The following is a 21,859-nucleotide window of genomic DNA, read 5'->3' on the forward strand; positions in this document are numbered from 1 at the left end:
AAGTTTGAGGTTTCATGTGAGGCAAAAAATCGGATAAATTGACCAGTGATGGATGCTGTGTGATTGGTACATTGATTTTACTATTATAAATGGCGATTTAGTACTTATTAGGAGAAAAAAACACATTGTATCTCTTTCTTTGCCTTCGCTCTTGAGGACGCGGGAATGCAATATTAGTTACAAATTCACTTTCATTTCATTTGTCACACCAGTCCAGTTCATTTTAATACAGGGTAATAGGGTGTTTGTTTTAACCCTTTAATTATTATACTTTTTCCAGAATATTAATTAGATGTTATTAGACCTTCTGTTTAGGAAATGTGTTGTCTTACTTGTTCAATTAAATGTCTAAAAAATATCTGAAGTATTGTGGATATTTCTGTGGAATTTTAGCATATTTAAAAGATCTAATTTTAGCTTATAAGTATGGGAAACGATAATTCAATGCAATTAGATGAGAAATGATAATACGATGCCTAAAAGATAAATTAAATTTTTTTTATCGTTTTATTTGACAGATGTTTTTTTGTTATGAAACAACCTGTCTTGTTACCACAGCTCAATGATTTCTATAATAATTTAATAGTATAAATTTAGTAATAATAATTTAAAGTAAAATACCTAAATAAGTCCATGTGACGGAATACAAAATTAGGTTGGAAAATGGTTTCCTCTTTCCAAAAGATATAATGTCATATTTGATAGTATCATCGGTTTTCTGAAATTTCGATACTTAAAATGCTACAAAGTTTGAGGAAATATACCAAGTCAATAACACGTAAAAGGAAAAAATTCACGAAAGATCAATTGCTGTAATAGTTTAGGACAAAAACAAAACAAAAACGAAAACATTATTGGTTTACTGTCGGGAAAATATTCATAAAAATCCCGGGTTTCTTCACTTTAGTCTGGTTACAGTTTGTATGATTCAAGGAACTAAAAAGATAAAGTAAGCATTAAGTATCAAACCCTATTTTATATGTTTTTATTGAACGACTTTTGAGTGTGTTTCAAAAAATCTTTCACCCCTTTTTTCCCCCCATTGTTTATATATTTGCCTTTTAGAGAAAACGAATTTTACTGTAAAAATGTTTGAAATTTTAAACTATTTCAATTTACCTGTGATTTTTTTTCTGTAATTCGTATGTAATATGTCTGAAATCGTTATTTTTCATTTATTTTAGATATCGTTAGATGAATTCTCTGTAGCAGTTGAATCGTGATTTTTTAAAAATAATTTACTAGCTCTTTTGAAACTCTTTTTTTATTTATTATTTTTTTTTAAAATTTAATTAATTCATTTATTGAATTTCAAAAGCATGTCTATTTTCTTTTCTATCATGCTGTGGCACTAGAAAGAGAATTTTTTTCATTAACGATATTTTATATAATGTCATTTGGCTTATTGTAAGTCAGAGAGAAATTTTATTGTTTAACACTTTAGTCTCTGATATTTTATAGTAAGATGATATTCCGTGAATTTTTCTAAAAATAAAACTATATAATATATAATTCTGAATAAAATGAAGGTTTTATTGTATTACAGAATTTTATAAATATTGTAAAATAATTTGTTGCTAATCACCGTCGGTGATCTGCAATTCATTTAACATATTAATAATATTAATTTAGTGATGCCAATCTTTCTTATGAGCTGTTGATAATTATTTTTTATATTATCAGAACAAACGCAAATACTATTTTAAATTATATTTGCATAATAAATATAAAGTATTTGATTGATAATGGACGGGGGCGGATGCAAAGTTTTATTTTCTAATTTTTCTCAAAATTAGAGAGTGGGGTACTGATGATGATTGATGGCATATTTTAGTATCAAGAGCTTTCTTAAAAAATAAAAATTTGCGAAATCCTACTAATGATTATGGTTGGGGAACTAGTTACTTCGCTTCATGAATTAACTTAAATATATGGATAATCTTAAATTATTTGAAAACTATCCTAGCTTGTCATAACTGCATTTTCTGCTTTTATTCCTAGATTTTTATTGTATAACGAGCCGCCTTTGGTGACCAGCCGGTTCGTCAGTATAAATGCTCGCTAAAATTTTCAATCAAATATCTTAAGTAACTTCAACTCATAATATCTTTTTCAGAAAAATATTTTAAACTTCAAATTTTGATAGTCATATAATTCACTCATTCAATTATGGAGACGTTCCTTAAGACGTTCAGCGTATCTCTGTTTAATTTTTTGTTAAAGCCAGTAAAATTACTAGTTTAAATTAAAGTAAAAATGATTAAATTGCAATTAATATGAAAGCCTTTTTCCTGAAACCAAGTAAGTATATATTTTTTTAATATAAGAACTGAAAGCAGAGTCCTACGGCATTGAAGTCTTAATTGCATTAAAGAATAATTTTTTTATGGAGTATTTCAAAGAATGATGCAATAAGAATTTCTCTGATTCATCGTAATATTCGGTTTTTAGTTTTACTTTCAAAAGGGTTTAATTGGCGTCACAAATAAAACATTATTTTCTTTCGGTTCATAAGTATACTTTAAAAATTATAAAGTTTAAATTTTAGACAGTTCCTTGGTCGAAATATTCTTGACACGCCAGATTTTAAATAAATAAATAAATGTTTCTATTTTCTGCGATCAAATCTGACCGGTTTATGAAGTTGGAATATTACCATTTTAGGGCAAACTATATTTTCATAATCTTAGAACAATCACTCTTGAGAAAGCCTGGGAAATTATTGGCGTAAGTTTTTTGAGACAGTCGATGAAGTGGTTTAAAATCGTCCGCTTTTATAGAATAGTGATATTCAAAATTTCAAAAGTCAGTTTTCGTGATTGATTTAATTGATTGGAATACAACTCTTTTTATTTAAAATATGAATGCCTCAAGAATATTTTGTTAAATATCATTCACAGAGCAGAGGATCCACATAAAACTAAACATTTGTAATTCATTAGAGCATCCATAGACTGGGGTTACACAAAACGTAATTATTTACTTCATTTAGACCATTTTGACACATGTATTTTTATTATTAGAGATTTAAAAATTTGCCATTGGGCCCTAAATTGAAAGGATATATATTGCACCACGTTTGCCTTAAATAAAGTTGATTTATTGAATGAACAATGTAGATATTGTAAAAATCATAGAAAGCTTTGCTTTACATTTCTTTTTTAGAAAATATTATACCTCTTATTTATTTCATTTCCCACAGGCACATTCTGAAAATGACACTTTTCCAGGGTTGAAGTAAAATTTTACTTATATTTTTAATTTTTTTTATGTTTTAGAAATTTAAAAAAGATTATTTTTTGAATTTTAACTTGATGTAAAAATTATTTTTGAGCGATAATATTTTCGGAAGTTATAGCGCAAAAACATCGAAATTTTTCCTTCATTTTTAATTAATTAAGATTTTAATTAAAAGTTTTAAAAAATCGCTCAGAGGTGCACATTTCCGACCTCCAAGGTATAAATGTGCCAAATTTAGTAGCTGTAGATCAAATGGCCTTATCTGTAGAGCGTCAACACACATACACATTGAGCATTATTATAAGTATTAGCCGCCTTTGGCGACCAGCTGGTTTGAGATCATTAATGCTCGCCAAAATGTTCAATTAATATTTTATGTAACTCTTTCTCATAAAAGGTTTTTCAGCAAAATATTTTTAAGCTGCAAATTTTGGTAGTCATATTACTCACTTATACTATTATGTAGTCCTTAAGCCGTTCTGTTTTTTATATTATGTGTTTCTATCTAAATTTTTATAATGCCTGTAAAATTAAATTTTAAATTAAAGTGGAAATAATGAAACTATAATTAATATAAAGCTGTATTTTAGTGAATCCCAACAGTAATGTGGTTGCGCTTTATAAGCCAGATAACAGCTACGAGACATGAGTAATTACTTCTGTCTTGTGGTCTTGTTACTCGGCTACAAACCCAAACATTGCGAGTTCGGTCCTCGCTATCACCAATCGCTGGAATTCCACATTTTAGATGCTAAACTGTGTACATGTTTTATTTATTTAGCTCTTTATGTTTTTTAATTATTATGTTGTTTATAATATCATGTAATTATCATTTGGATAGCTGGAGACACAAATTTATTAACACGTGAGAACATGATATTGTTTTGGTTAGGGGGTTTGAAAGCTCGAAATCGCGTAGACAATGAATAAAGCATAAATGGCAATTTTCAGCATCCTCTTTTAATCGCACATGTTTTTTTACCTGCTTTTACCATTATTGCATTATTATTATTAAGTATGCTTCTTTGAAAGCAGATGCGTTTTTAAAAGCTTGATCTGCTTTTACCAGTACTGCTTTATTATAACGTATGCTTCTTTGACAGCAGATGCGTTTTTAAAAGGGTGACGTAGAACTATGACATCATAGCTGTTATTTCATCTCAAAATCGATCGAGCTAGAAAACTTTGCTTGCCAAGTAGAAAAATTAAAAATGAAAGTTTAAAATAATTATATATATATATATATATATATATATATAAAGAGAGAGAGAGAGACCGATAGAGAAGTCTCGTGATTGTTTCAAACCCTGTAAAAACTGGTTAAAGACTTAAATGAACTAAGACAAATAATAACTCAGAAATAATAATGTTCTCACATGATAACTTGAAATTTGAGATCGCAGATTTCATTTTAATTTTATAAATTTGAGCTTTTGTCAATGCGATGGCAACTTGCTGATCAAAGCTAATTCTTTCCCATTTACGTGTAGTGTTCTCTTGCAGGTTAAATTTGATTTTTCTTCTGAATTCATTTTTTTCAAAATTTAATAACATTTTACAAATGGGGTGTAAAGTCTATGTATCGAATTTCATTCCTCTCGCTCAAAGCGTTTTTGAATGATCGTGCTCTCAGGCAGAGTGCCAAGAATGTGTTTTTTCCGACCTCAAGGAAGTCTGGAGCGTGGAGATATGTCAAAATCTAGAGTTCGAATTTGTTGACGATTGCAATACTCGTATAAAAGAAAGAAGGAAAAATCTGCATAGTAATCAGCTGCAACAAACACTTTTCGAAACAGGAAATTTCTATGAAGTAAATTTGTTTAAGTGCAGCGTTCTACTGATTGCTCGAATTATTGACGTCAGTAGTGTTTCTGTGCTGCTTGCATAATTTTATTCAAGGAAAAAAAATTCATTCAGCTCTTAATAATTTCAGTAGAAGCAATGGCAATTACTGAAGCAACAACGACAAAACAGAGTCGGGATTTGCACATTCAGTAACGACACAGTCCAAAGAGGTTTTGGGATATTTTTAACTCCACTCTACGTTACAGATTTCGATGAGCATTTCTATTGCAGATATACTAAATATCTGACATATTGAACGGTTGTGTAGTATTATGAGAATACACTATTTTTAATTTTTTCGAAAAATTATTTGTCGTACTAGAAAATACGATTTTCTCTAGAAAATGGAAAGTGGTGATAGCCAGGTAATCACTACTGACACATCTGAAAGTTTTCATATGAAATAAAAATTTTTGTGGTTATCGTATGTGGAATTAATATTTTTGTGTTATCATATACGAAATTAGAATTTTATGATATAGTAATTAGGATTGATAAATTCTATCCTCCTTTTCTTCTGGTTTTGATTTCGCTAACATCCATCATTCCACTGACAATCAATCCCGCTCGGATGATGCCAATCTTCAATAAGAAAGTCACGCATTTTGTTTTACACTCTCTCATTTCGCTATTGTATTCGCAGTTAATATTTCATTCTGAGAATTTACTACACTATACACTATTTGTCTATTTATTGAGCATTTGCTCATCAGTTTAATATAACTTATCCGTTGTTCTGTAATAACATTCATATACATATATGTAGTGTGTATATGAGCGGTATTGATCATTATTATTGTTCGAGATGAATAAGGCTTTCGTAAATTCTTTAGCTAGATATGAGTTCCGGAGCCTTAAAGCTACAAGAGAAAGAACTTCTTCCTTTCGAAATTGATTATTTGCCTGAATTTGCCGCCAAGAAATGCCAAGAAGAGCTGAACGAGACTCCTGAACGGAAGATAAAAGGAATCCAGGAACTTCGAGCGTTACTGCAAAGTAAGTTTATTTGTTTCAATTTACTTGAAATACTGAAAGCGCTCATGTGCGAACATTGGATAACTGCACAACCGAGAAGGCAATATGTTAACATGTAACGAATGAAGCATAAAAGTGTTACGAAAAATAAAAAATCCAAATGAGTGTAGTCATCCTTATTTTTAAAAATTAATTCGTGGGTCATTTTTTGCTAATGGTTGTAACATATAAGAGACGACCAAAACTATCCCAATGTTTCTCTGATATCATTAATTGCTTTTATTTCATACAACTTACAGCATTTCACCTTGTGTAATGAAGAAGAAAAGTGTATTCGTTGCATTTGTCCAGTTTTTTTTTTCAAATATTTTAATGAACTTTCAGATTCATTTTACGTTTAACATGTATATCTCTTTTCCCGTACTTCATATGGTTTTTCGATTTCCAAGAAAATGTGTCACGTGTGTGGGATTCAAAATACATATTTTCATGCACACTTTCTTTCTCTAGAACCACAAAATTTTGAGCTGGCTTGCATAAAAAAAAAGGGAAATATGCATTGCGCAGCGATTTTCTTTTGGATTTTAATTTTGGTTAATTAAAACTTAAGTTAAAAGTATGAAGTTTTCTCCCATACTGCGGAAAATGTCATGGCACAAAAATGAGTTCTAAGCCACCTTAAAATTTAAAAAAAGAGAATTTTTTCAATGAAATAAGTTAATTCCTGTGCGGTTTTTTATACATTATTAATTAATATAAAAATATTTTTAATCTTATTTTACAACAGCATATTTCAACATTGTAAAGAAACTGAAATCGTTTTCGTTGTTGATACAAAAATGTACCCTTTATTTTTCCTCCATTGCTGATCCCTCCACCCGCTGAGTTACTCGACGTAATGGAAGGTTAGCTGAGCAATAAGCGAAAAAAAAGTAATTAGGGGTGGAGCTACCTGTTTCAAGAATGCCAACTCTTCCTCGCTCTATAAGGGCATTAAGACAAACAAGCATCAAACACCATTAATAGATTTACCGAACATTAACTGCAGAGCACATCCAAAACTAAATAAATGCCATAACCAATGTCTCCACCAACCAAAATCTGTCTCGGCTTTCCAGACATTAAAAATATCGCCAAGCTTCACCAACTATTTACTACCGTGATATTAAAAAAAATTTAAAGCTTATAGTAAGTTTTATGAATTTTAATATTATGCTAAAATAAATATCAGAAGTGAATATCAGATATGTACAAGGTAATAGGATTCTATACAAAAAAAAGGCACCAGGTCACAAGAGACCTCATTACAAAATCTTAATCGATAAGTCTGAATCCGTCTCTTTACTTTACATTAAATTTAAATAAATTTAACTTGAAAAGCCGAAACGGGTAAAAATTTCTCTCGTTTTTTTATATCGAGGACAGTTAAATACAGAGTGCGTTGTGACTGTCAAATCACCAACGCCACATCAATAGATGATCTTTAAAAAAAAATGGCATAATTAAAGGAAAAAGAACTCATGAGGCATGAATAGTTTATTCAGATAAAAATTTCCGAAACAACGTTGACTCATTACAAATGGGACAAAGGAGAATCGATATAATTTGAGATTTCCACTGTGCTTGTTATTTCCTTATCAGCTCTTCTCTTAAATTCTTATTTAGGATACCGGAATTTGAGTATGGTTATCTACTCAGTTTGAACATGTATGTGCGAAACGAGCTTGGCCAAAAAATCTGCGCATTCATCCCTCCATTCTACAGAGTGTGCTTTAACCCAATGTAGGAAAAAGTGTAGGAACAATCCTTTAAATTATTAGTGAAGAATATTATTATTTTTGTATCATCTCGAAAGGATTGTAAGTTCATATGCGCTGATCTCGAATCCGTAAACTTAAAGAGTTTTGTCATGACTATATCTTATTTTATATTCATTTTCAAAGTTGGCCATTGCTTCTGTTGCACCATTTCCAAATAATTAAAAACTTTCGATACAATTTCTCTATTACATTCCTAACAAATCGTTCCAAATTCATACCAGTTTTCTAAGCGAGATCCATCTGTAAATATTCTCTTAGTCCTGTACTCTGAAGAATCAGATTGATCAGAGACGAGCCAGGTGTTAAGGTGTTTCCTATTAACGTCAATATTCATTTAGCTTAAATTTCTTCTCCCGAGTTTGTAATTCATTTCCTTTGATATAAAAGTTAAATAGATTCTGAAATGAAAATAAAAATGTTTCTATTTAAACTATGCTTTTAAAAAACTTTCTTTTTTTACATTTTGCAATTAAAGTTTAATTTCAGAAGAAAATAACGTAGAAAACTTTTTAATTAGTCCTTAGTGACATTATACACGAGTGACAACAGTCAAATGTAAACAAACCATTATAGGAGCGTTTCAGAATATTTCACTGAACACTTATGTACCTGCACTTTATTCAACGCTTCACTTAGTTCAAAATACTATTAGAAATGCTGGAAAAAGGACTCACAGTATCACAGAAACTTTCATTGAGTCAGCGAGGAAAAAAATATAGATGAATTCAAGTTTCTGGAGACTAATAGAAACTGTCATCCAGCTCAAAATCAGGCTTAACAGTTGCCAGAAAGGAAATCCTGATGACTTGTGTCGTTAAAATATGAAATTCGTTATTTCACACGATATGATGTTTCATGAAAAAGACAAGAATTCTATGGAGTAACAGAAATATACACTTTGGAGGAAACATATACATATTTTATTTTTCCCGATAATTATTTTTTATATACATATTTCCTTTAATTTTATATTAATTAATAACAAGGTAAAATAATAAATGTATTTCGTTTTATTCGTTTAATAACCAGAAAAAGCCAGTCTTTTCAGAGAATAGATTCATCTCCAAATGTGATTCGTTTTTAAGAAATTTCAGTAAGAAAATTTTTGTAATAGTTGAAATGACTCGCTTCTGCTTCAGAATAAATTCCAATTTTAGGTGAGATGACAGAAAAATGACAGATGCATAGCGCAATGTACGAAAAGGATTAAAGCTTTAAAAGAGTACGTGTTGCAAGTTTACGAAAATGCGAATTTTAAAAATATTTTGGTGAGGAAATCATTATCAGGGACCTACATAAAACATTTAATTGAAAATCTTAGCAACCAATCCAAAGGCATCTGATTGAAAGGAAAAAAAAAATCCCAAAAAGAATCGTGTTAAAAGCGGGCTTTGAATAATAAATGGGTCTTATTTATAAAATGTGTTGAAATTCTTCTTTTCTAATATTTAGGAAACCCGAAAACCAGTGCACTTGAGTTTCACGACGATTTTCTGGTCGCGTATTTGCGCCGTAATAAATACCGAACTAAAGATGCCTTGCAGCAGATTCTAAAGTCGCAACAACTGGTGGAGGCTGAAAGCGACTTGTTCCGGGGTGTACCAGAGGAATATCTCGATTCACCTGCATTCAAGAATTTTTACCCATTACCTGTGAGATGCCAAGATGGATGTGGACTGATTTATTTCGGAATTGGTAAAAATATTTTCTGTTATTCATATGAATAGTTCACAAAAAATTTAAGGACGTCTGCTTTTACAAGATGTTTAGTTCAGTTATATTAACATCCCGTTTTTTAAAGCTATATTTTGAGACGGACCTCGATTCAGATGACGAGACGACACCTGAGCTGGCACCCTCTCACCAAACATTCACACTACTCCAGCGGGAGGATATGTGGCCCCAACGGATTTAACATGCACCAGGCCCGCTTATATGACGGTTCTTCGGTGGAATCGGGTCTCGAACCTGAAGTTCTCCGGTTCAGAACCCGAGGCCTTACCACCTGGTCGCTTCATGAGATGATTCATTGCCATATCAAGTTTCCTTAAAACTATTTAATATTAGATGGTGGAAAATTTTTATTAAAAATTTACAGAAAAAAATCATATTTTTACAGGTTAAAAAAAATGACATCTCAATCTCAGTGATGGAGCAGATGTAAAAGACACACTTTGATGGCACGCTTAATGACATAATAAAGCATATGGAGTAATAAAAAAAAGCATATACAGTTTTCTAATCGAAATTTCTCCCCATATTCCATATTCCCCTCATACTGTTATTTTAAAAGTAGGACAGGAGAGAGAAATGAAATGAAAAGCATTATTTCTTGTCTTTTCACGTCACGTTCGTTTGATATGCAAAATATCAGGTGAAACACGTAAAAAATAATGATAATAAATTAATTAATTACTATTCCCACCTTTTTTGCAATAGAGTTTGGACATTTTCTTTGTTCTTACATGACAACCCTATATGAAGCCATATGTGAATGAAACAAAAATCGTTTTCATTTTTTTTTCATCCAATATTTAATCGCGGGATTTTATTCCATCGCTGAAAGTTGAAGGAGCATCGTGTTTCATATCTATGTCGTTTGAAAGACGAATAAAAAAGCGAAGTGACGATACTACAAATAATAAATAGGAATCGGATATAACAGCGCTGTGATGTCTTGGAACGGGTCTGCATCAGAATAGTTTATATGTACGATGAATAGAACGCATGCAAGACTTATTTAATAACGCGGGTTTAATGTCTGGCGCTTTGACAGACGTGAAATTTCACCTAAATGATTTGACAGAAATGAAATAGAACCAATATCTCCGGTGAACCGCAAAAATTGGTTATCAAGCTGGTCTCTCGAGGCAACTAGTAATAAATAAATAATAACATGTACACTTTCAAAAAGCTACTTAAATAAAAATAAAAAAATTAGCATAAAGTAATATATAAACATGATGGTAAGTTAAATGATACGTTAAAATGCGAAATTCAATTTATCCTCATAGCTCAAGGTCACAAAATGCCCTAATCCGCCACCGAGTGTCGTCCAGTAGGCAGTCAGTAAGTGTTTTATATGCGTCTGTATCCTCTTTGTTACTGAAGAAGAGCAACAAGACGTTATGCGTTTTTTCAGGGGAAGAAGGTTTAGGGTTGCGAGAAATGCATTAGGAATGAAGTGGAAATACGAATGACTCTCCCAGTCGATGATTCGGATGAGCAAAAGCGTTTCCGCTTCATCGAGGCTTATTTTACTCCAAATCATTGCATCGTCCTTCACGACTGAATGAATTGCATGGGTGGACAGTTTGCAACGTCCGGTATATCGACGCAATCCATCAAGTGATTCTGAAATGTTTCTTCAGCTGAGAAAATCAATGAGAAAGTCTTTTATTTTCCTTCGGACAACAAAATCATGGCCACTGTTCGAAACTGATGTAAATATCAAGCAAATAACTTTTTCGAACAAGATATCCACGGCTTTATAAACCAGTGGGACGAGTGCTCGAATCATTTTGGCAATTATTTTTAACAATACACAGCGCCCTTTCATCCTATGCCTCCTTTTCCATTTTCATTCACCCTCATGAAACACAATTTTAATAAGTTGTTATGCTTAAAATATTAGAGCATCATCTAGAAAAATAAAATCTTATCTTTCCGAACAGGAAAATGGGATCCCACGGAACTGCCGCTTAAACAGTTAAAGCAAATGATAGTGATGTTCCTCGCCCAAGCTCTGCGCGATCCAATGAATCAGATTAATGGATTCAAAGTGCTGTACGATCTGGAAGGACTCTCTACGAGACACATCAAGTACATCACACCCCAAAACATGCTGCTGCTTTATAACGGTGCTGTGGTGAGTAGCGGCATTATTTCATTTGAAATACTAAGTGGTAGAATAGCATAGCTACCACAAGCGGTTCATAATTCGTAAAGTTCATATTAGATATTTATCTCTTCAATTCACATCTTTATCTTTTGAAATCACCTGGAATGGGCTCCTCAAACACTTTCTCGCCTACTCTCTCATAGAGGTGTTATCCCAGAAAGCGCCTGGCGTGCCATTGGCGTACAATAGTTACTAATTATTGACCTTTGGCATGAATTTTAGTACTTTTACTGAATCTGTCGGGTTATTCGTGGCCAGTGATTTTGACGATCTCATCCTGACATGCCGTTATTAGTATCCGAAAATCGAATTTGTGTTTAAGCAGCGATTTTCCCAAGCGATTGACACCGGAATTTGATATAGAACGACGCTTGCAGTCACAAATTTAATACATTTATGTCGCTGCGTTTATTGAGTTATAATATTTACATGCTTCTCAAACTACAGATGGAGAGATTTTCGTCTGACATTCACCATGTGTCCTTTGTTGGGTTTGGATTAAAATTTGATAAGTTCTACTCTATAGAAATAAAATAAGTGTACAGAATTGTATGCATTTCATTATCTTTGTTTTGCATTTATCGGGTTAACTTATATTTGAACAGTCGGACAGACATTTCTGAACCGACTTTGTTCAAAATTGGATAGAAATTTACAAAAAGACCGCACACTAAATTTCATCTATTTATCTCAAACCATTTTTCATTCATTTTTGTCACAGGCAGAGTTTGAATTTGTTTCACGATCGCAATACTTTCTCTTTACTTCGCACACGAGAAAGCAAAACCTAACTAAAAATTCTGTCATTTTAGATTTGCTAATCCATTCCGATGAGGTAGTTAAAGTTTTGAATTCTTTGTATAATGTTTAAAAACGACAATACAAACGAAAAAAAATCCCTTTCTTTACATGTGTTACACTTTATTTTGGTAATTTTTGAGTTATCAGTTCACAACCATGCAGACGGATAGACAGACAGGGACAGATTAAAGAGAAGTGGCAGTATTCGTTTGACAGGGCGGAAGATGTTTTGGCCAGATAAAACAACAGAAAAATTATAATATCAGGACTTTTGAATCGTTTTAACCTCCAAGATTATTCCTTTTGTCACGAATGTAATAGCATTAATGATATTGAACACATGATACTCTCGTGAAAAAAGTATTTTTATTATAGGGCCAAGTTGTGGACTTTTCTGAAATGAGTTAAACACTATCTCTCCTTCAGAAATGCTTTGGGAAAAATAACTGCAACAAAAACCAATCTTCAAGTTTCTCTTTAAGTAATGAAGCCTTTCAATATCTACACACTTCGTTGATAACATTCTGTTGTCGCTTCTATGGGTCTTTTACTTAGTCATCACTCAGTATTGCGTGAACTCTCCGTTTCATGGTACGATTTCATTTGAACTTTAGAAACATGAATATGGACTGAATTGCATCATCGAAACTGCTCTGTGAGTACTAACTGACTGACACTTCAATTTGTTTTCGTGCGTGCTCTTGTGTTTGTAGATGAAATTTCTTGCTCTTTATATCTGGAAGCAGGAGATAACAGCCACTATTGCTATAAATCCCTACCTATTACTTCTTTCAAGAGAGAAATATTAAAAATGAATGATTGGACGAATTTATGCAATGGAAAAGTTGGAGATGTAGCAATGCAACGTTATCCATGTCCTAGAAGTCAGTATTTCTAATGATTTTTCACTCATTCTTCACCCTTTGGCTGCGCAATTCTTTAAAATCACTATTCAGATGCGATGTTTGCAAATAAGTCCAAATATTTTTCAAAGAAAGTGAACTGATACTAAATGTACACGATAATAATATAATATAATAAAAATCTGTAATCGTAAAAATAAACGCTCTAAACTGCGTAAAATGCGGGATGCAACAGAAAATGGACTGATTGTCAAGTCACGGAAATCGCGGGATACGCAACTGAAGAGTTAATACAAGGTGTAACGCCCCTCGCGTCGCGGGGAATCAAAATGGGTCAGGTTGGTCCATTAACTGAAAATATTAAATGAGTCCTTTGGCACTGAGAACACAAAACTCTACAGAATTCGAAAAATATAGCACATAACGAAAAAAAAAAAAAAGAACATCAATTGCAAAGTTTATATTTATAAGTATGAAACGTTTAGTTAAATAAAAAAAAAATTAATCCAAAAGGAGCTGAAGCATTATGACGTCAAAACTTTGAGCTCGAATACTTTGAAGATTAAAATGCTTTTTCTTTGCATATTTTCTATATAAGAAAAGAACAGAAATATTATATATTTCGTCTGTTTCAATCTAAAATTTGGAAGAATGGATTTTCAGCTGTAAAAACTGAATTTTCTGAATGAAATATCTAAAATTTAAAGAATCTTTTGAATCTTAAAGAAATATTTGCCTTTAATTTTTTTTTATTTCCAGAATACTGCTCCAGCGAGATACAAGGCAGTGCATGTCATCAACCAATCCCCACTCGTGAAATTTTTTTGGAGTTTCGTCAGACCTATTTTAACAGAAAAAATAAAAAGCAGAGTAAGTTCATTTCATAAAATTATAAAGTAACAACATACGGAAAGCCTTACATACTTTGCTTGATAAAGTAGAAAAAACTTCTTCACAAACGGATAAAGCTTAAAAGAGCATGGCGGGCGACAGAGGTTTGCAGACAGTGGGGGGGGGGGGGGAATTCCAACAGGGAGGCAAGCACCATTTCTCTCATTTGGCATCAAAATAACTCATAACTCATTTTTGACATTTAATTAAAGGAAAGTAAGTATGATTTAGCTTTTTTTAAAAATTCGGAACCCTTTCTTTATTATTAAAAATTTACAAAATTATTTGTAAAAAACTGTTCTCAATTTCTTTTACTGACCTTGAAAAGATGGTCAATATTTGAGTCGACTTGTGTTTCTGAGACTCTTGATATTTACTCGATCCGAGGTACAATTTTGGAGAAAAAAATAGTTATACTTCATTCTAGCTTTATATTGCTAGAAACATAGATTCCGTCTGAATGCAGTATCATGTTTAATGAACAACTGCATACTCTTGCCATGGAAGCTATATAAAATGAATGTGGAAAACTAAATTCAAAAAGTATTATAAAAGAAAGTTTTCAGAAATCCAAAATAATAAATTAAAAATTATTCCATGTTCTCGCCAAAAATCTATTTTTTAACGCAGTTCCTTACCTAAAATAACTTTTATACGAATGGCAACAAAGAGCAGGATTTAGGATGCGTTTCGAATCTGAGGCGAATAAGGGCACGCGCGCTGTAAAAATTGACTATAGTTCGGACACGAACCATATAGAAGACTGAAAAGATACAAAGATGTAGTTTCTAAGAAGGTTGAAGAAAATTTTTTATAAATATATGTATAAACTTACTATTTTATGAAATATTTACTTGTGAAAAATGGACTACTTAAATATTAAGTTTCCCATGTATTTATTTTTCAGTATGGAATTAGGATTAAAACCAGTGAAAAGTGGTTTCCCTCAAACTTTCTCGTACACTCTCTGAGAAACGTGTCATGCCAGAGGACGCCTTATAGGGCATTCGTGTACAATAGCTACGAAATATTCACCTTTGGTGGGAATTCAGCATTTTTACAAAATCTGTGGTGACATCCTTGGCGAGTTATTTGGCGATGAATCTCTGGCATGCGTTAATAGTATCCAAAAATCAAATGTTCGTTTTAGACACGTTTTTCACAGTCGATTGAAGATTCGCAGCTTCATTTGTGGTCAAAAAATCACATAGAAAATTTAATATATCAATTTAATATATCAATTTATTATAATATTTAAGAAATTATGTTTTTGAATGATCGCGTTTGTACGTTTCTGAAAGTACATCTCGATAGACAATCAATACGGGGTTGAATGTAGCTCAAAATTTAACAGAAATTTATACTATAAATGTTGAATTTGTGTACTGACAGAAATTTATACTATATATACAGAAATTTATGCTATAAATGTTGAATGTGTGTACTGAATTTTACCGCTCTAGCTCCCTTCGGTTTGTAATTATCTTGTTAACTGACATTTGGACAGACGGACTCCATCTGAACGGAATTGACTCAAAATTTAATAGAAATCTACAAATGTGGTGCAAAGACCACGTACCAAATTTCAACCTTCCAGCTCAAAGGATTTTTCATTTATCTTTATCACAGACAGAGGGATATTTTCTGAAAATGTGGTTTTCGCACTCCAGGTTATATAAAATGTGAAGATTCGTCAAAATCTCGAATTCAGAAATTTTGACGCTGACGATACTTCCACTATACTATGAAGACGAGAAAGTAAATATCAATGCATTTTATTAAAAAAACAATTAGATATTAGATATGAGCTTCCCTATCTTCTCTTTTAGGCATGGTTAAATACTTTTTTACCCTCGAAGCTATTGTAAGCTGTTATTCTTCCCAAAAAATGAATTTCATCCTCTCAGTTGCATACATTCGTTTTTCTGAATCCCTTCGCGTACAATGACGGATCTGAATCGAGCATTCTATTACTCAATTTTTAATTTTTAACCTGCAATTAAAAGAAGTTATTAATTCATTTAAATTATAAAAACCACTTGAAAACGTATCCTTACCTCAAATGCCTTTGTATTATTCCAGGGATTAAAATAATAATAATTGTCCCAAATAAGATGTGCCATCTCATTAGGAAGTGAAGTCAATTTGTATGCGAAGAGATGACTGTGCTACATATGAATATTCTATGAATAACTATTTTAATCATCCTTTTATCAAGACATCTTTATAAAAAGTGTATTAAAAATTTAGAAGCACCTGAAATGATGTAGATTTTGCCTAAAACAGTCATTGGAAGAAAAAATGAAAAAAAAAAAATTTTAATATGCATTTTCTAATAACATAGTTGGAATACTGAATGCAAAATCTGAAGAATTTAGGTAGTTTATTTAATAAATATAGTACATCGATAATCTCTTTTAGCATAGCGGAAAAACTACCATATCACTTTTATTTATTTTTTGTCGTCAGTTGAAGTCAGAAATATTTCATTAGAGTAATAATTGCAGCCTATAAACAAGATTGCAAAAAACAGATATTTTAATGTTAAATGAACTTAATTCATTGTTATAGAATTTACTTATTCTAGTGATTTATAATGAATGAACATAATTTCGCTACACCAAAATAACTCTTCTTAGCCTGCATATTGCACAAGAGTATCCAGAGAAAAAAGTGTTTTATTAAATTGAATCTAACCATTAAATAGATTTTAGTCGAAGAATTCTCACAATGAAATAAATTTACCAATTCGTTAGCGAGGAAGTAGCAATGAGTAGCAAAAACGACGATTCATTTTAGAACTATTATTCATTGAATTCTGAATGAGGGAAAACATATCTATCGCCCAAATCATGTATAATATAAAAGTATATTTCCCTAATAACTCCACTTGCAGGTACTCGAAATACTCGATGAAAACAATTTTTTCTCCTACCCTATTATCACATCTTAGCCGAAAGACAAAGATGAGTCGGCAAAAATGTGACGTCTTATTCACTTGTCAGCTTCTTGATTATTCTGCTAAATATAGCGCAAATTATAAGCTGAGTAAAAGACATTTAAATCAGATGTCTAAAAATCTGTGGACTTAAAATCGTCGGCATTCATCGCATTGAGTTCGTAGTCGACCGATCAAATTTTTTTGAAAAAATGCGATATCTCCTTCGCCTCTCACCTTATCGTTTATAATGCAAAATATAATACAAATTATGAACTGGATGAATGATATTTGAATCAGATATCTAAAAATCTGCGGACTTCCATCGTATTTAGTTTATAGTCGGCCGTCCAGAACTATCGGAAGAATGTGATATCTTAGTCACCTTGTCAGATATACTGCCAAAAGTAATGCAAATCATAAACTTGGTAAATGTTATTATTTCATTCAAAAGCCTAAAAATCTGCGAATTTAACTTCTTTGACATCTATCGCCTTGCGTTCATAGTCGGCCGAGCAAATATTGTCCACAAAATGCGGAATCTTATTGACTTGCCGCTCTTTCGATTCATTTGCCAAATCTATTCAAACTGCTTTAACCATTACATGGATATTTTGAATCTTTACAGCGCATTACATTTAAGGTAGTTTTTAAATTATTATGTTCGAGAATGTGTAGCACCCCACAACCATACTGAAGTGACGGAGAATTTTGTCAAAGAAACCCTCAATCTCTTTCCGACGGGGGGAGGGCAATTGCCCCCCTGCGAACGTCGCCTCTGTAAAAGAGAAAAAATAGGATTAAGTATAATATTCACTCATATATTTAATATGACAACCAAAAGGAAATAATTAATCATGAAAAGTTAAAAGGATATCTAGTACGAAGTATAACAGTGTAACAATAGCCCGATTCGTCTCTTTATAACATATTTTTTTTAAAAATATACTTTAAGTTTCATAGCAATGATCACACACACACACGCCAGTATGTTTTTGATGTAGTCTTAATGTTAATGCACACAGGAAGATCGAATAAACATTTATTTCCTTAACTAAAGCGGTTAGACTTACTTATACATAAAAATGCAAACTTTCATCAAATAAGATACCCAAATGTATGGCAATGTTTTGGCTTCTGTAGAAAATAAAAATAAGAAGCTAAATTTTTTTTTTTTTTTTTTTTTTTTTTGCGGTCATCATACTAAAACTTGGAATGAAATATTATCATGTGAGAGCACGATGTTGTTTTGTTTGAGATTTTCGAAACAACAAAATCCACGTGCAGAAAATGAGCAATGTATCGCTTTTGTTGAGCACCGATTTTTCGCTTTTAGGGTTATTAGAAAATGATACAGAAGGTTGTCACATTTGGCGACTTATCGCCAACAAAACGTTAGTTACAACTTGGCACGAGTGGCCACCATGTGTCTGATTTTCCTGTCTGTTTAATAAAGGGTCGCCAACGATGTGCTTCGTGCACGGTGTTGGGGTGGAGTGCCGTATTAAATGTTTAATAAAGGGTAGAGTCGACGGTTATTGTCCGAAAAAGCAAAGAGAAGAAAATTTGAATTTGATGGAAGGTCACGGCGTTCTTAAACTCGAAATTCTTAACCTCCGGGCATACCAGATAACATAGGTATTGACGTGGATTCAGATGACTTATTAAGTGGTTGTGCATTATGTAAAGGATTGTCAGCTACACTGAGTAGTAATATAAATATTAAAAATATTTTTAGAAAGACAGGGAATACGCAGAATTTTACATAAAATGCTTTCGAAAAATTCATCTAAAGTCAAATCGGGCTGGTAAAGCAAAAATGAGACTTTATACATGGATAAAAAGATGTCTCTTGACGTTCTTTAGAAGTATGGAGTCGTATGGTTCACTTTGCAATTAGTGTGAAATTTAAAGCATAGTCCAAATATAAAGTACCGCTTTTCACTTGTTATTTACTCGCTGTTTCTGCATCTTTATGAATCCTGTCGATTATTTGAAGGGTGGGGATTCCCAATCAGACTTTCCTATGTGATTCTGGCTTATTTTGGATATTTTTTTTAAATTTATACTAAAACTTCATGACGCTAAATTATTTTAACAATTAATAATGCACTAAGTGTCCTATATTTCAGAAAAATAAATGTACAAATTTTGATAGATAAGAAAATCAATCAAACTTAATGAATTGAATTTTTGAAAAATGTTATATTTCAGAAAGGTTGAGATATTCAGAACAATTAATGAATACTTAATAAGTTGAATGTTTGAAAAATGTTCTATTTCAGAAATGTTGAAATATTTCAGAAAAAATAAAAGTGCAAATTTTGATAAATAAGAAAATGAAGCAATGCAATAAATTCAATTTTTGAGAAATGTGAATGATAAATGTCATCTTTATTATTTCAAATAATCAAGCAAATGTCAAAAATTTCAAAAATTTGAAGAAAAAAAATTGTTACTCCATTGATGTTGCAAATCACATTATCAGACACCAAGCAATCGAATATTGTAATTCTATTTTTTTACTCCTTAAAATTGCTTTCTTCGATGATTATAATATTTAAAAAAACCATGAAAATATTGGCCTTTTTTTTCAGGTACATTTTCATAAGAATAAAGAAGAGCTACTTGATTACTTTCCACGCTGCGTTTTGCCCGTAGATTTCGGAGGAAATGTTCGAGAAAATGAGACGATTAACTGGATTAGAAGAGCGAACAAGGACCAAGAAAAATTTACTTTATGTGGACAACCCAATTATTATTGATAAATTTCTTTTTTTTTTTAATATATGTTTCTCATACTATTTTTTATTTTAAGAAACACAAAGACACGTTTATTTCTTCTTTTTAATATATTTAGTGACTCTTTCAGAAAATTTAAATACTCCAGATTGTGTACTTAAAATCTTTTCTTATTGTAATAATTTTAAACATGTAGACTTCTTATCGCAAATATCACAGTTTTAAACTTTATAAGTCAAAATGTATTTGAAAAATAGTTAACATTATTCAGTGTTAACATAGTCTTATTTATACAGAAAAAAAAACCTTACACTTTACATATTGTGAAACATTTTCCTATCCTGATGAGAATACAATTCGGTTTGATTTATAGTATATAACTACATTTGGGTCGATTTTTTTTAAAGAAATATTATAAAATAAACAGACCTATGAAGCAAAGTTAACCCTAAAAGTTATGAAAGTTAAATCTTAAAAATGGCTTGAAAATAGGAAGAAGTGGTGTTCATTTTTTTTTTTTCATCAAAAAAAGAGGTGTAAAACAAAACTTTATAGTTTAGAAGTTTATTAAATAAATTGTTCAGAATTTTAAAGAAAATTTAAGAAACATATTTCTTAGCCCTTCCACTAAGAAATAGGTTGTATTTCTTTTCTGTCCTTAATGACGGATGCTCTAGCGGTTAGTAATAAATGCACACAAAATAATATCATACGATTTTATTAAACAAGCCTATTTATTCAAAAAATATTATGTATTATGTGAATTATGTAATTATGAGAAGTCTTATATAATAAATAAAATGAAAATGAATAGCAAATGAGTGTGTGCGTGTGCATGTGTGATTCAATAGAATCTAGTGTTAAAATGTTACACAATAGAAGACTAAAAGACGATACAATAATCAGCAGTTAAACTGAAAGATGATGAATTTTTGATGACATCAATGCTGGAATGTGCTGGCGTCCCATCATGCTGATGTCACATTCGCTTACGAATGGAGATCGGTACATGTTGCAGTCATTCTGGTAATATCGTTTCTATTGCGATAAATAATTGTTTTAAATAAATGTAGCACTGATGAACATTTCGTTAAAATATCTTCTCTAGTATAGAAATTAAAAAACGAAACATTGTGTTTCGACTGAATGGAGACACTCTGCATTTATGACTAAAGAAATTGAGCGACTTGGAAATGCGAATATCAATTTGTATCCTACTTCCCTAACAAATTTGTGCCATGGATTTTGAATCCATGTTTGTTATATTGTATTTTTGTTACAATGATTGCTATTTGTATTTTTAAAAGCGAATTTCTGTTCCACCCTATCCTCATCCTATCCTTCTAGCGCAATATGGCAGAGATCTGATACATTACAGCAATATAGACATGATCATTAAGATCAACTTCCTCTCCTTTTAAAAACATTAGAACTCATTTTAATATTTAAACATGACATTGATGAGATATTAAATTGGTTTGCATGTGGGAAGATGATGAATGGGTGAATGGTGAAAATGAATTCGGCTTTTTAATAGTATGAAATTCAATACTGAGGTATTAAAAGTTAATCAAATAGATTTTAGTTCCTTAATCCAAACTTTCGTTATTCAGGATTCAAAATGCAAATACTTATATATACTCTGAAGACTGATCTTGTTTCTGAAGATTCTAAGACCCCCCTATCTTTTCAGAAAATATTACTTTTCAAATTCAAAATGGGTAAGTCAGTTGCTAGAGCTGGAATAAATCCATTATTTATAATTTCATCATGCTGGCACCTGAAAGAGACAAAATAACCCGCGAATGTTAAAACTTTTCAGATAAGTTTGTTAGCATTATTT

At 31.5% G+C, this 21,859-nt stretch overlaps 1 protein-coding gene across 3 annotated transcripts; it reads left to right on the forward strand.

Moving 5' to 3' along the window:
- Nucleotides 1–878: 878 nt before the first annotated feature.
- Nucleotides 879–20,060, forward strand: LOC129974941 (clavesin-2-like). 3 transcript variants are annotated; one of them, XM_056087746.1, is made up of 6 exons: nt 879–949; nt 5,919–6,081; nt 9,333–9,575; nt 11,555–11,748; nt 14,205–14,315; nt 19,872–20,060. In XM_056087746.1, the coding sequence occupies exons 2-6, from the start codon at nt 5,925–5,927 to the stop codon at nt 20,037–20,039; spliced, it is 873 nt and encodes a 290-aa protein (XP_055943721.1). In that variant the 5' UTR covers nt 879–949; nt 5,919–5,924; the 3' UTR covers nt 20,040–20,060. The 3 variants fall into 3 exon arrangements, with proteins under 3 accessions (XP_055943721.1, XP_055943719.1, XP_055943720.1); XM_056087744.1 differs by having other exon boundaries at nt 895–942; nt 5,917–6,081; XM_056087745.1 differs by lacking the exon at nt 879–949 and adding an exon at nt 5,415–5,450.
- Nucleotides 20,061–21,859: the final 1,799 nt, after the last annotated feature.

Source organism: Argiope bruennichi, chromosome 7 (genome assembly GCF_947563725.1).
Source record: "Argiope bruennichi chromosome 7, qqArgBrue1.1, whole genome shotgun sequence".
In the NCBI taxonomy this organism is placed as follows: domain Eukaryota; kingdom Metazoa; phylum Arthropoda; class Arachnida; order Araneae; family Araneidae; genus Argiope; species Argiope bruennichi.

Excerpts from the sequence above, each read along its gene's own strand:
- LOC129974941 (XM_056087744.1), top strand. Across the intron at positions 6,082-9,332 it reads ACTTCGAGCGTTACTGCAAA|GAAACCCGAAAACCAGTGCA; the intron begins GTAAGTTTATTT and ends TCTAATATTTAG. Across the intron at positions 14,316-19,871 it reads CAGAAAAAATAAAAAGCAGA|GTACATTTTCATAAGAATAA; the intron begins GTAAGTTCATTT and ends CTTTTTTTTCAG.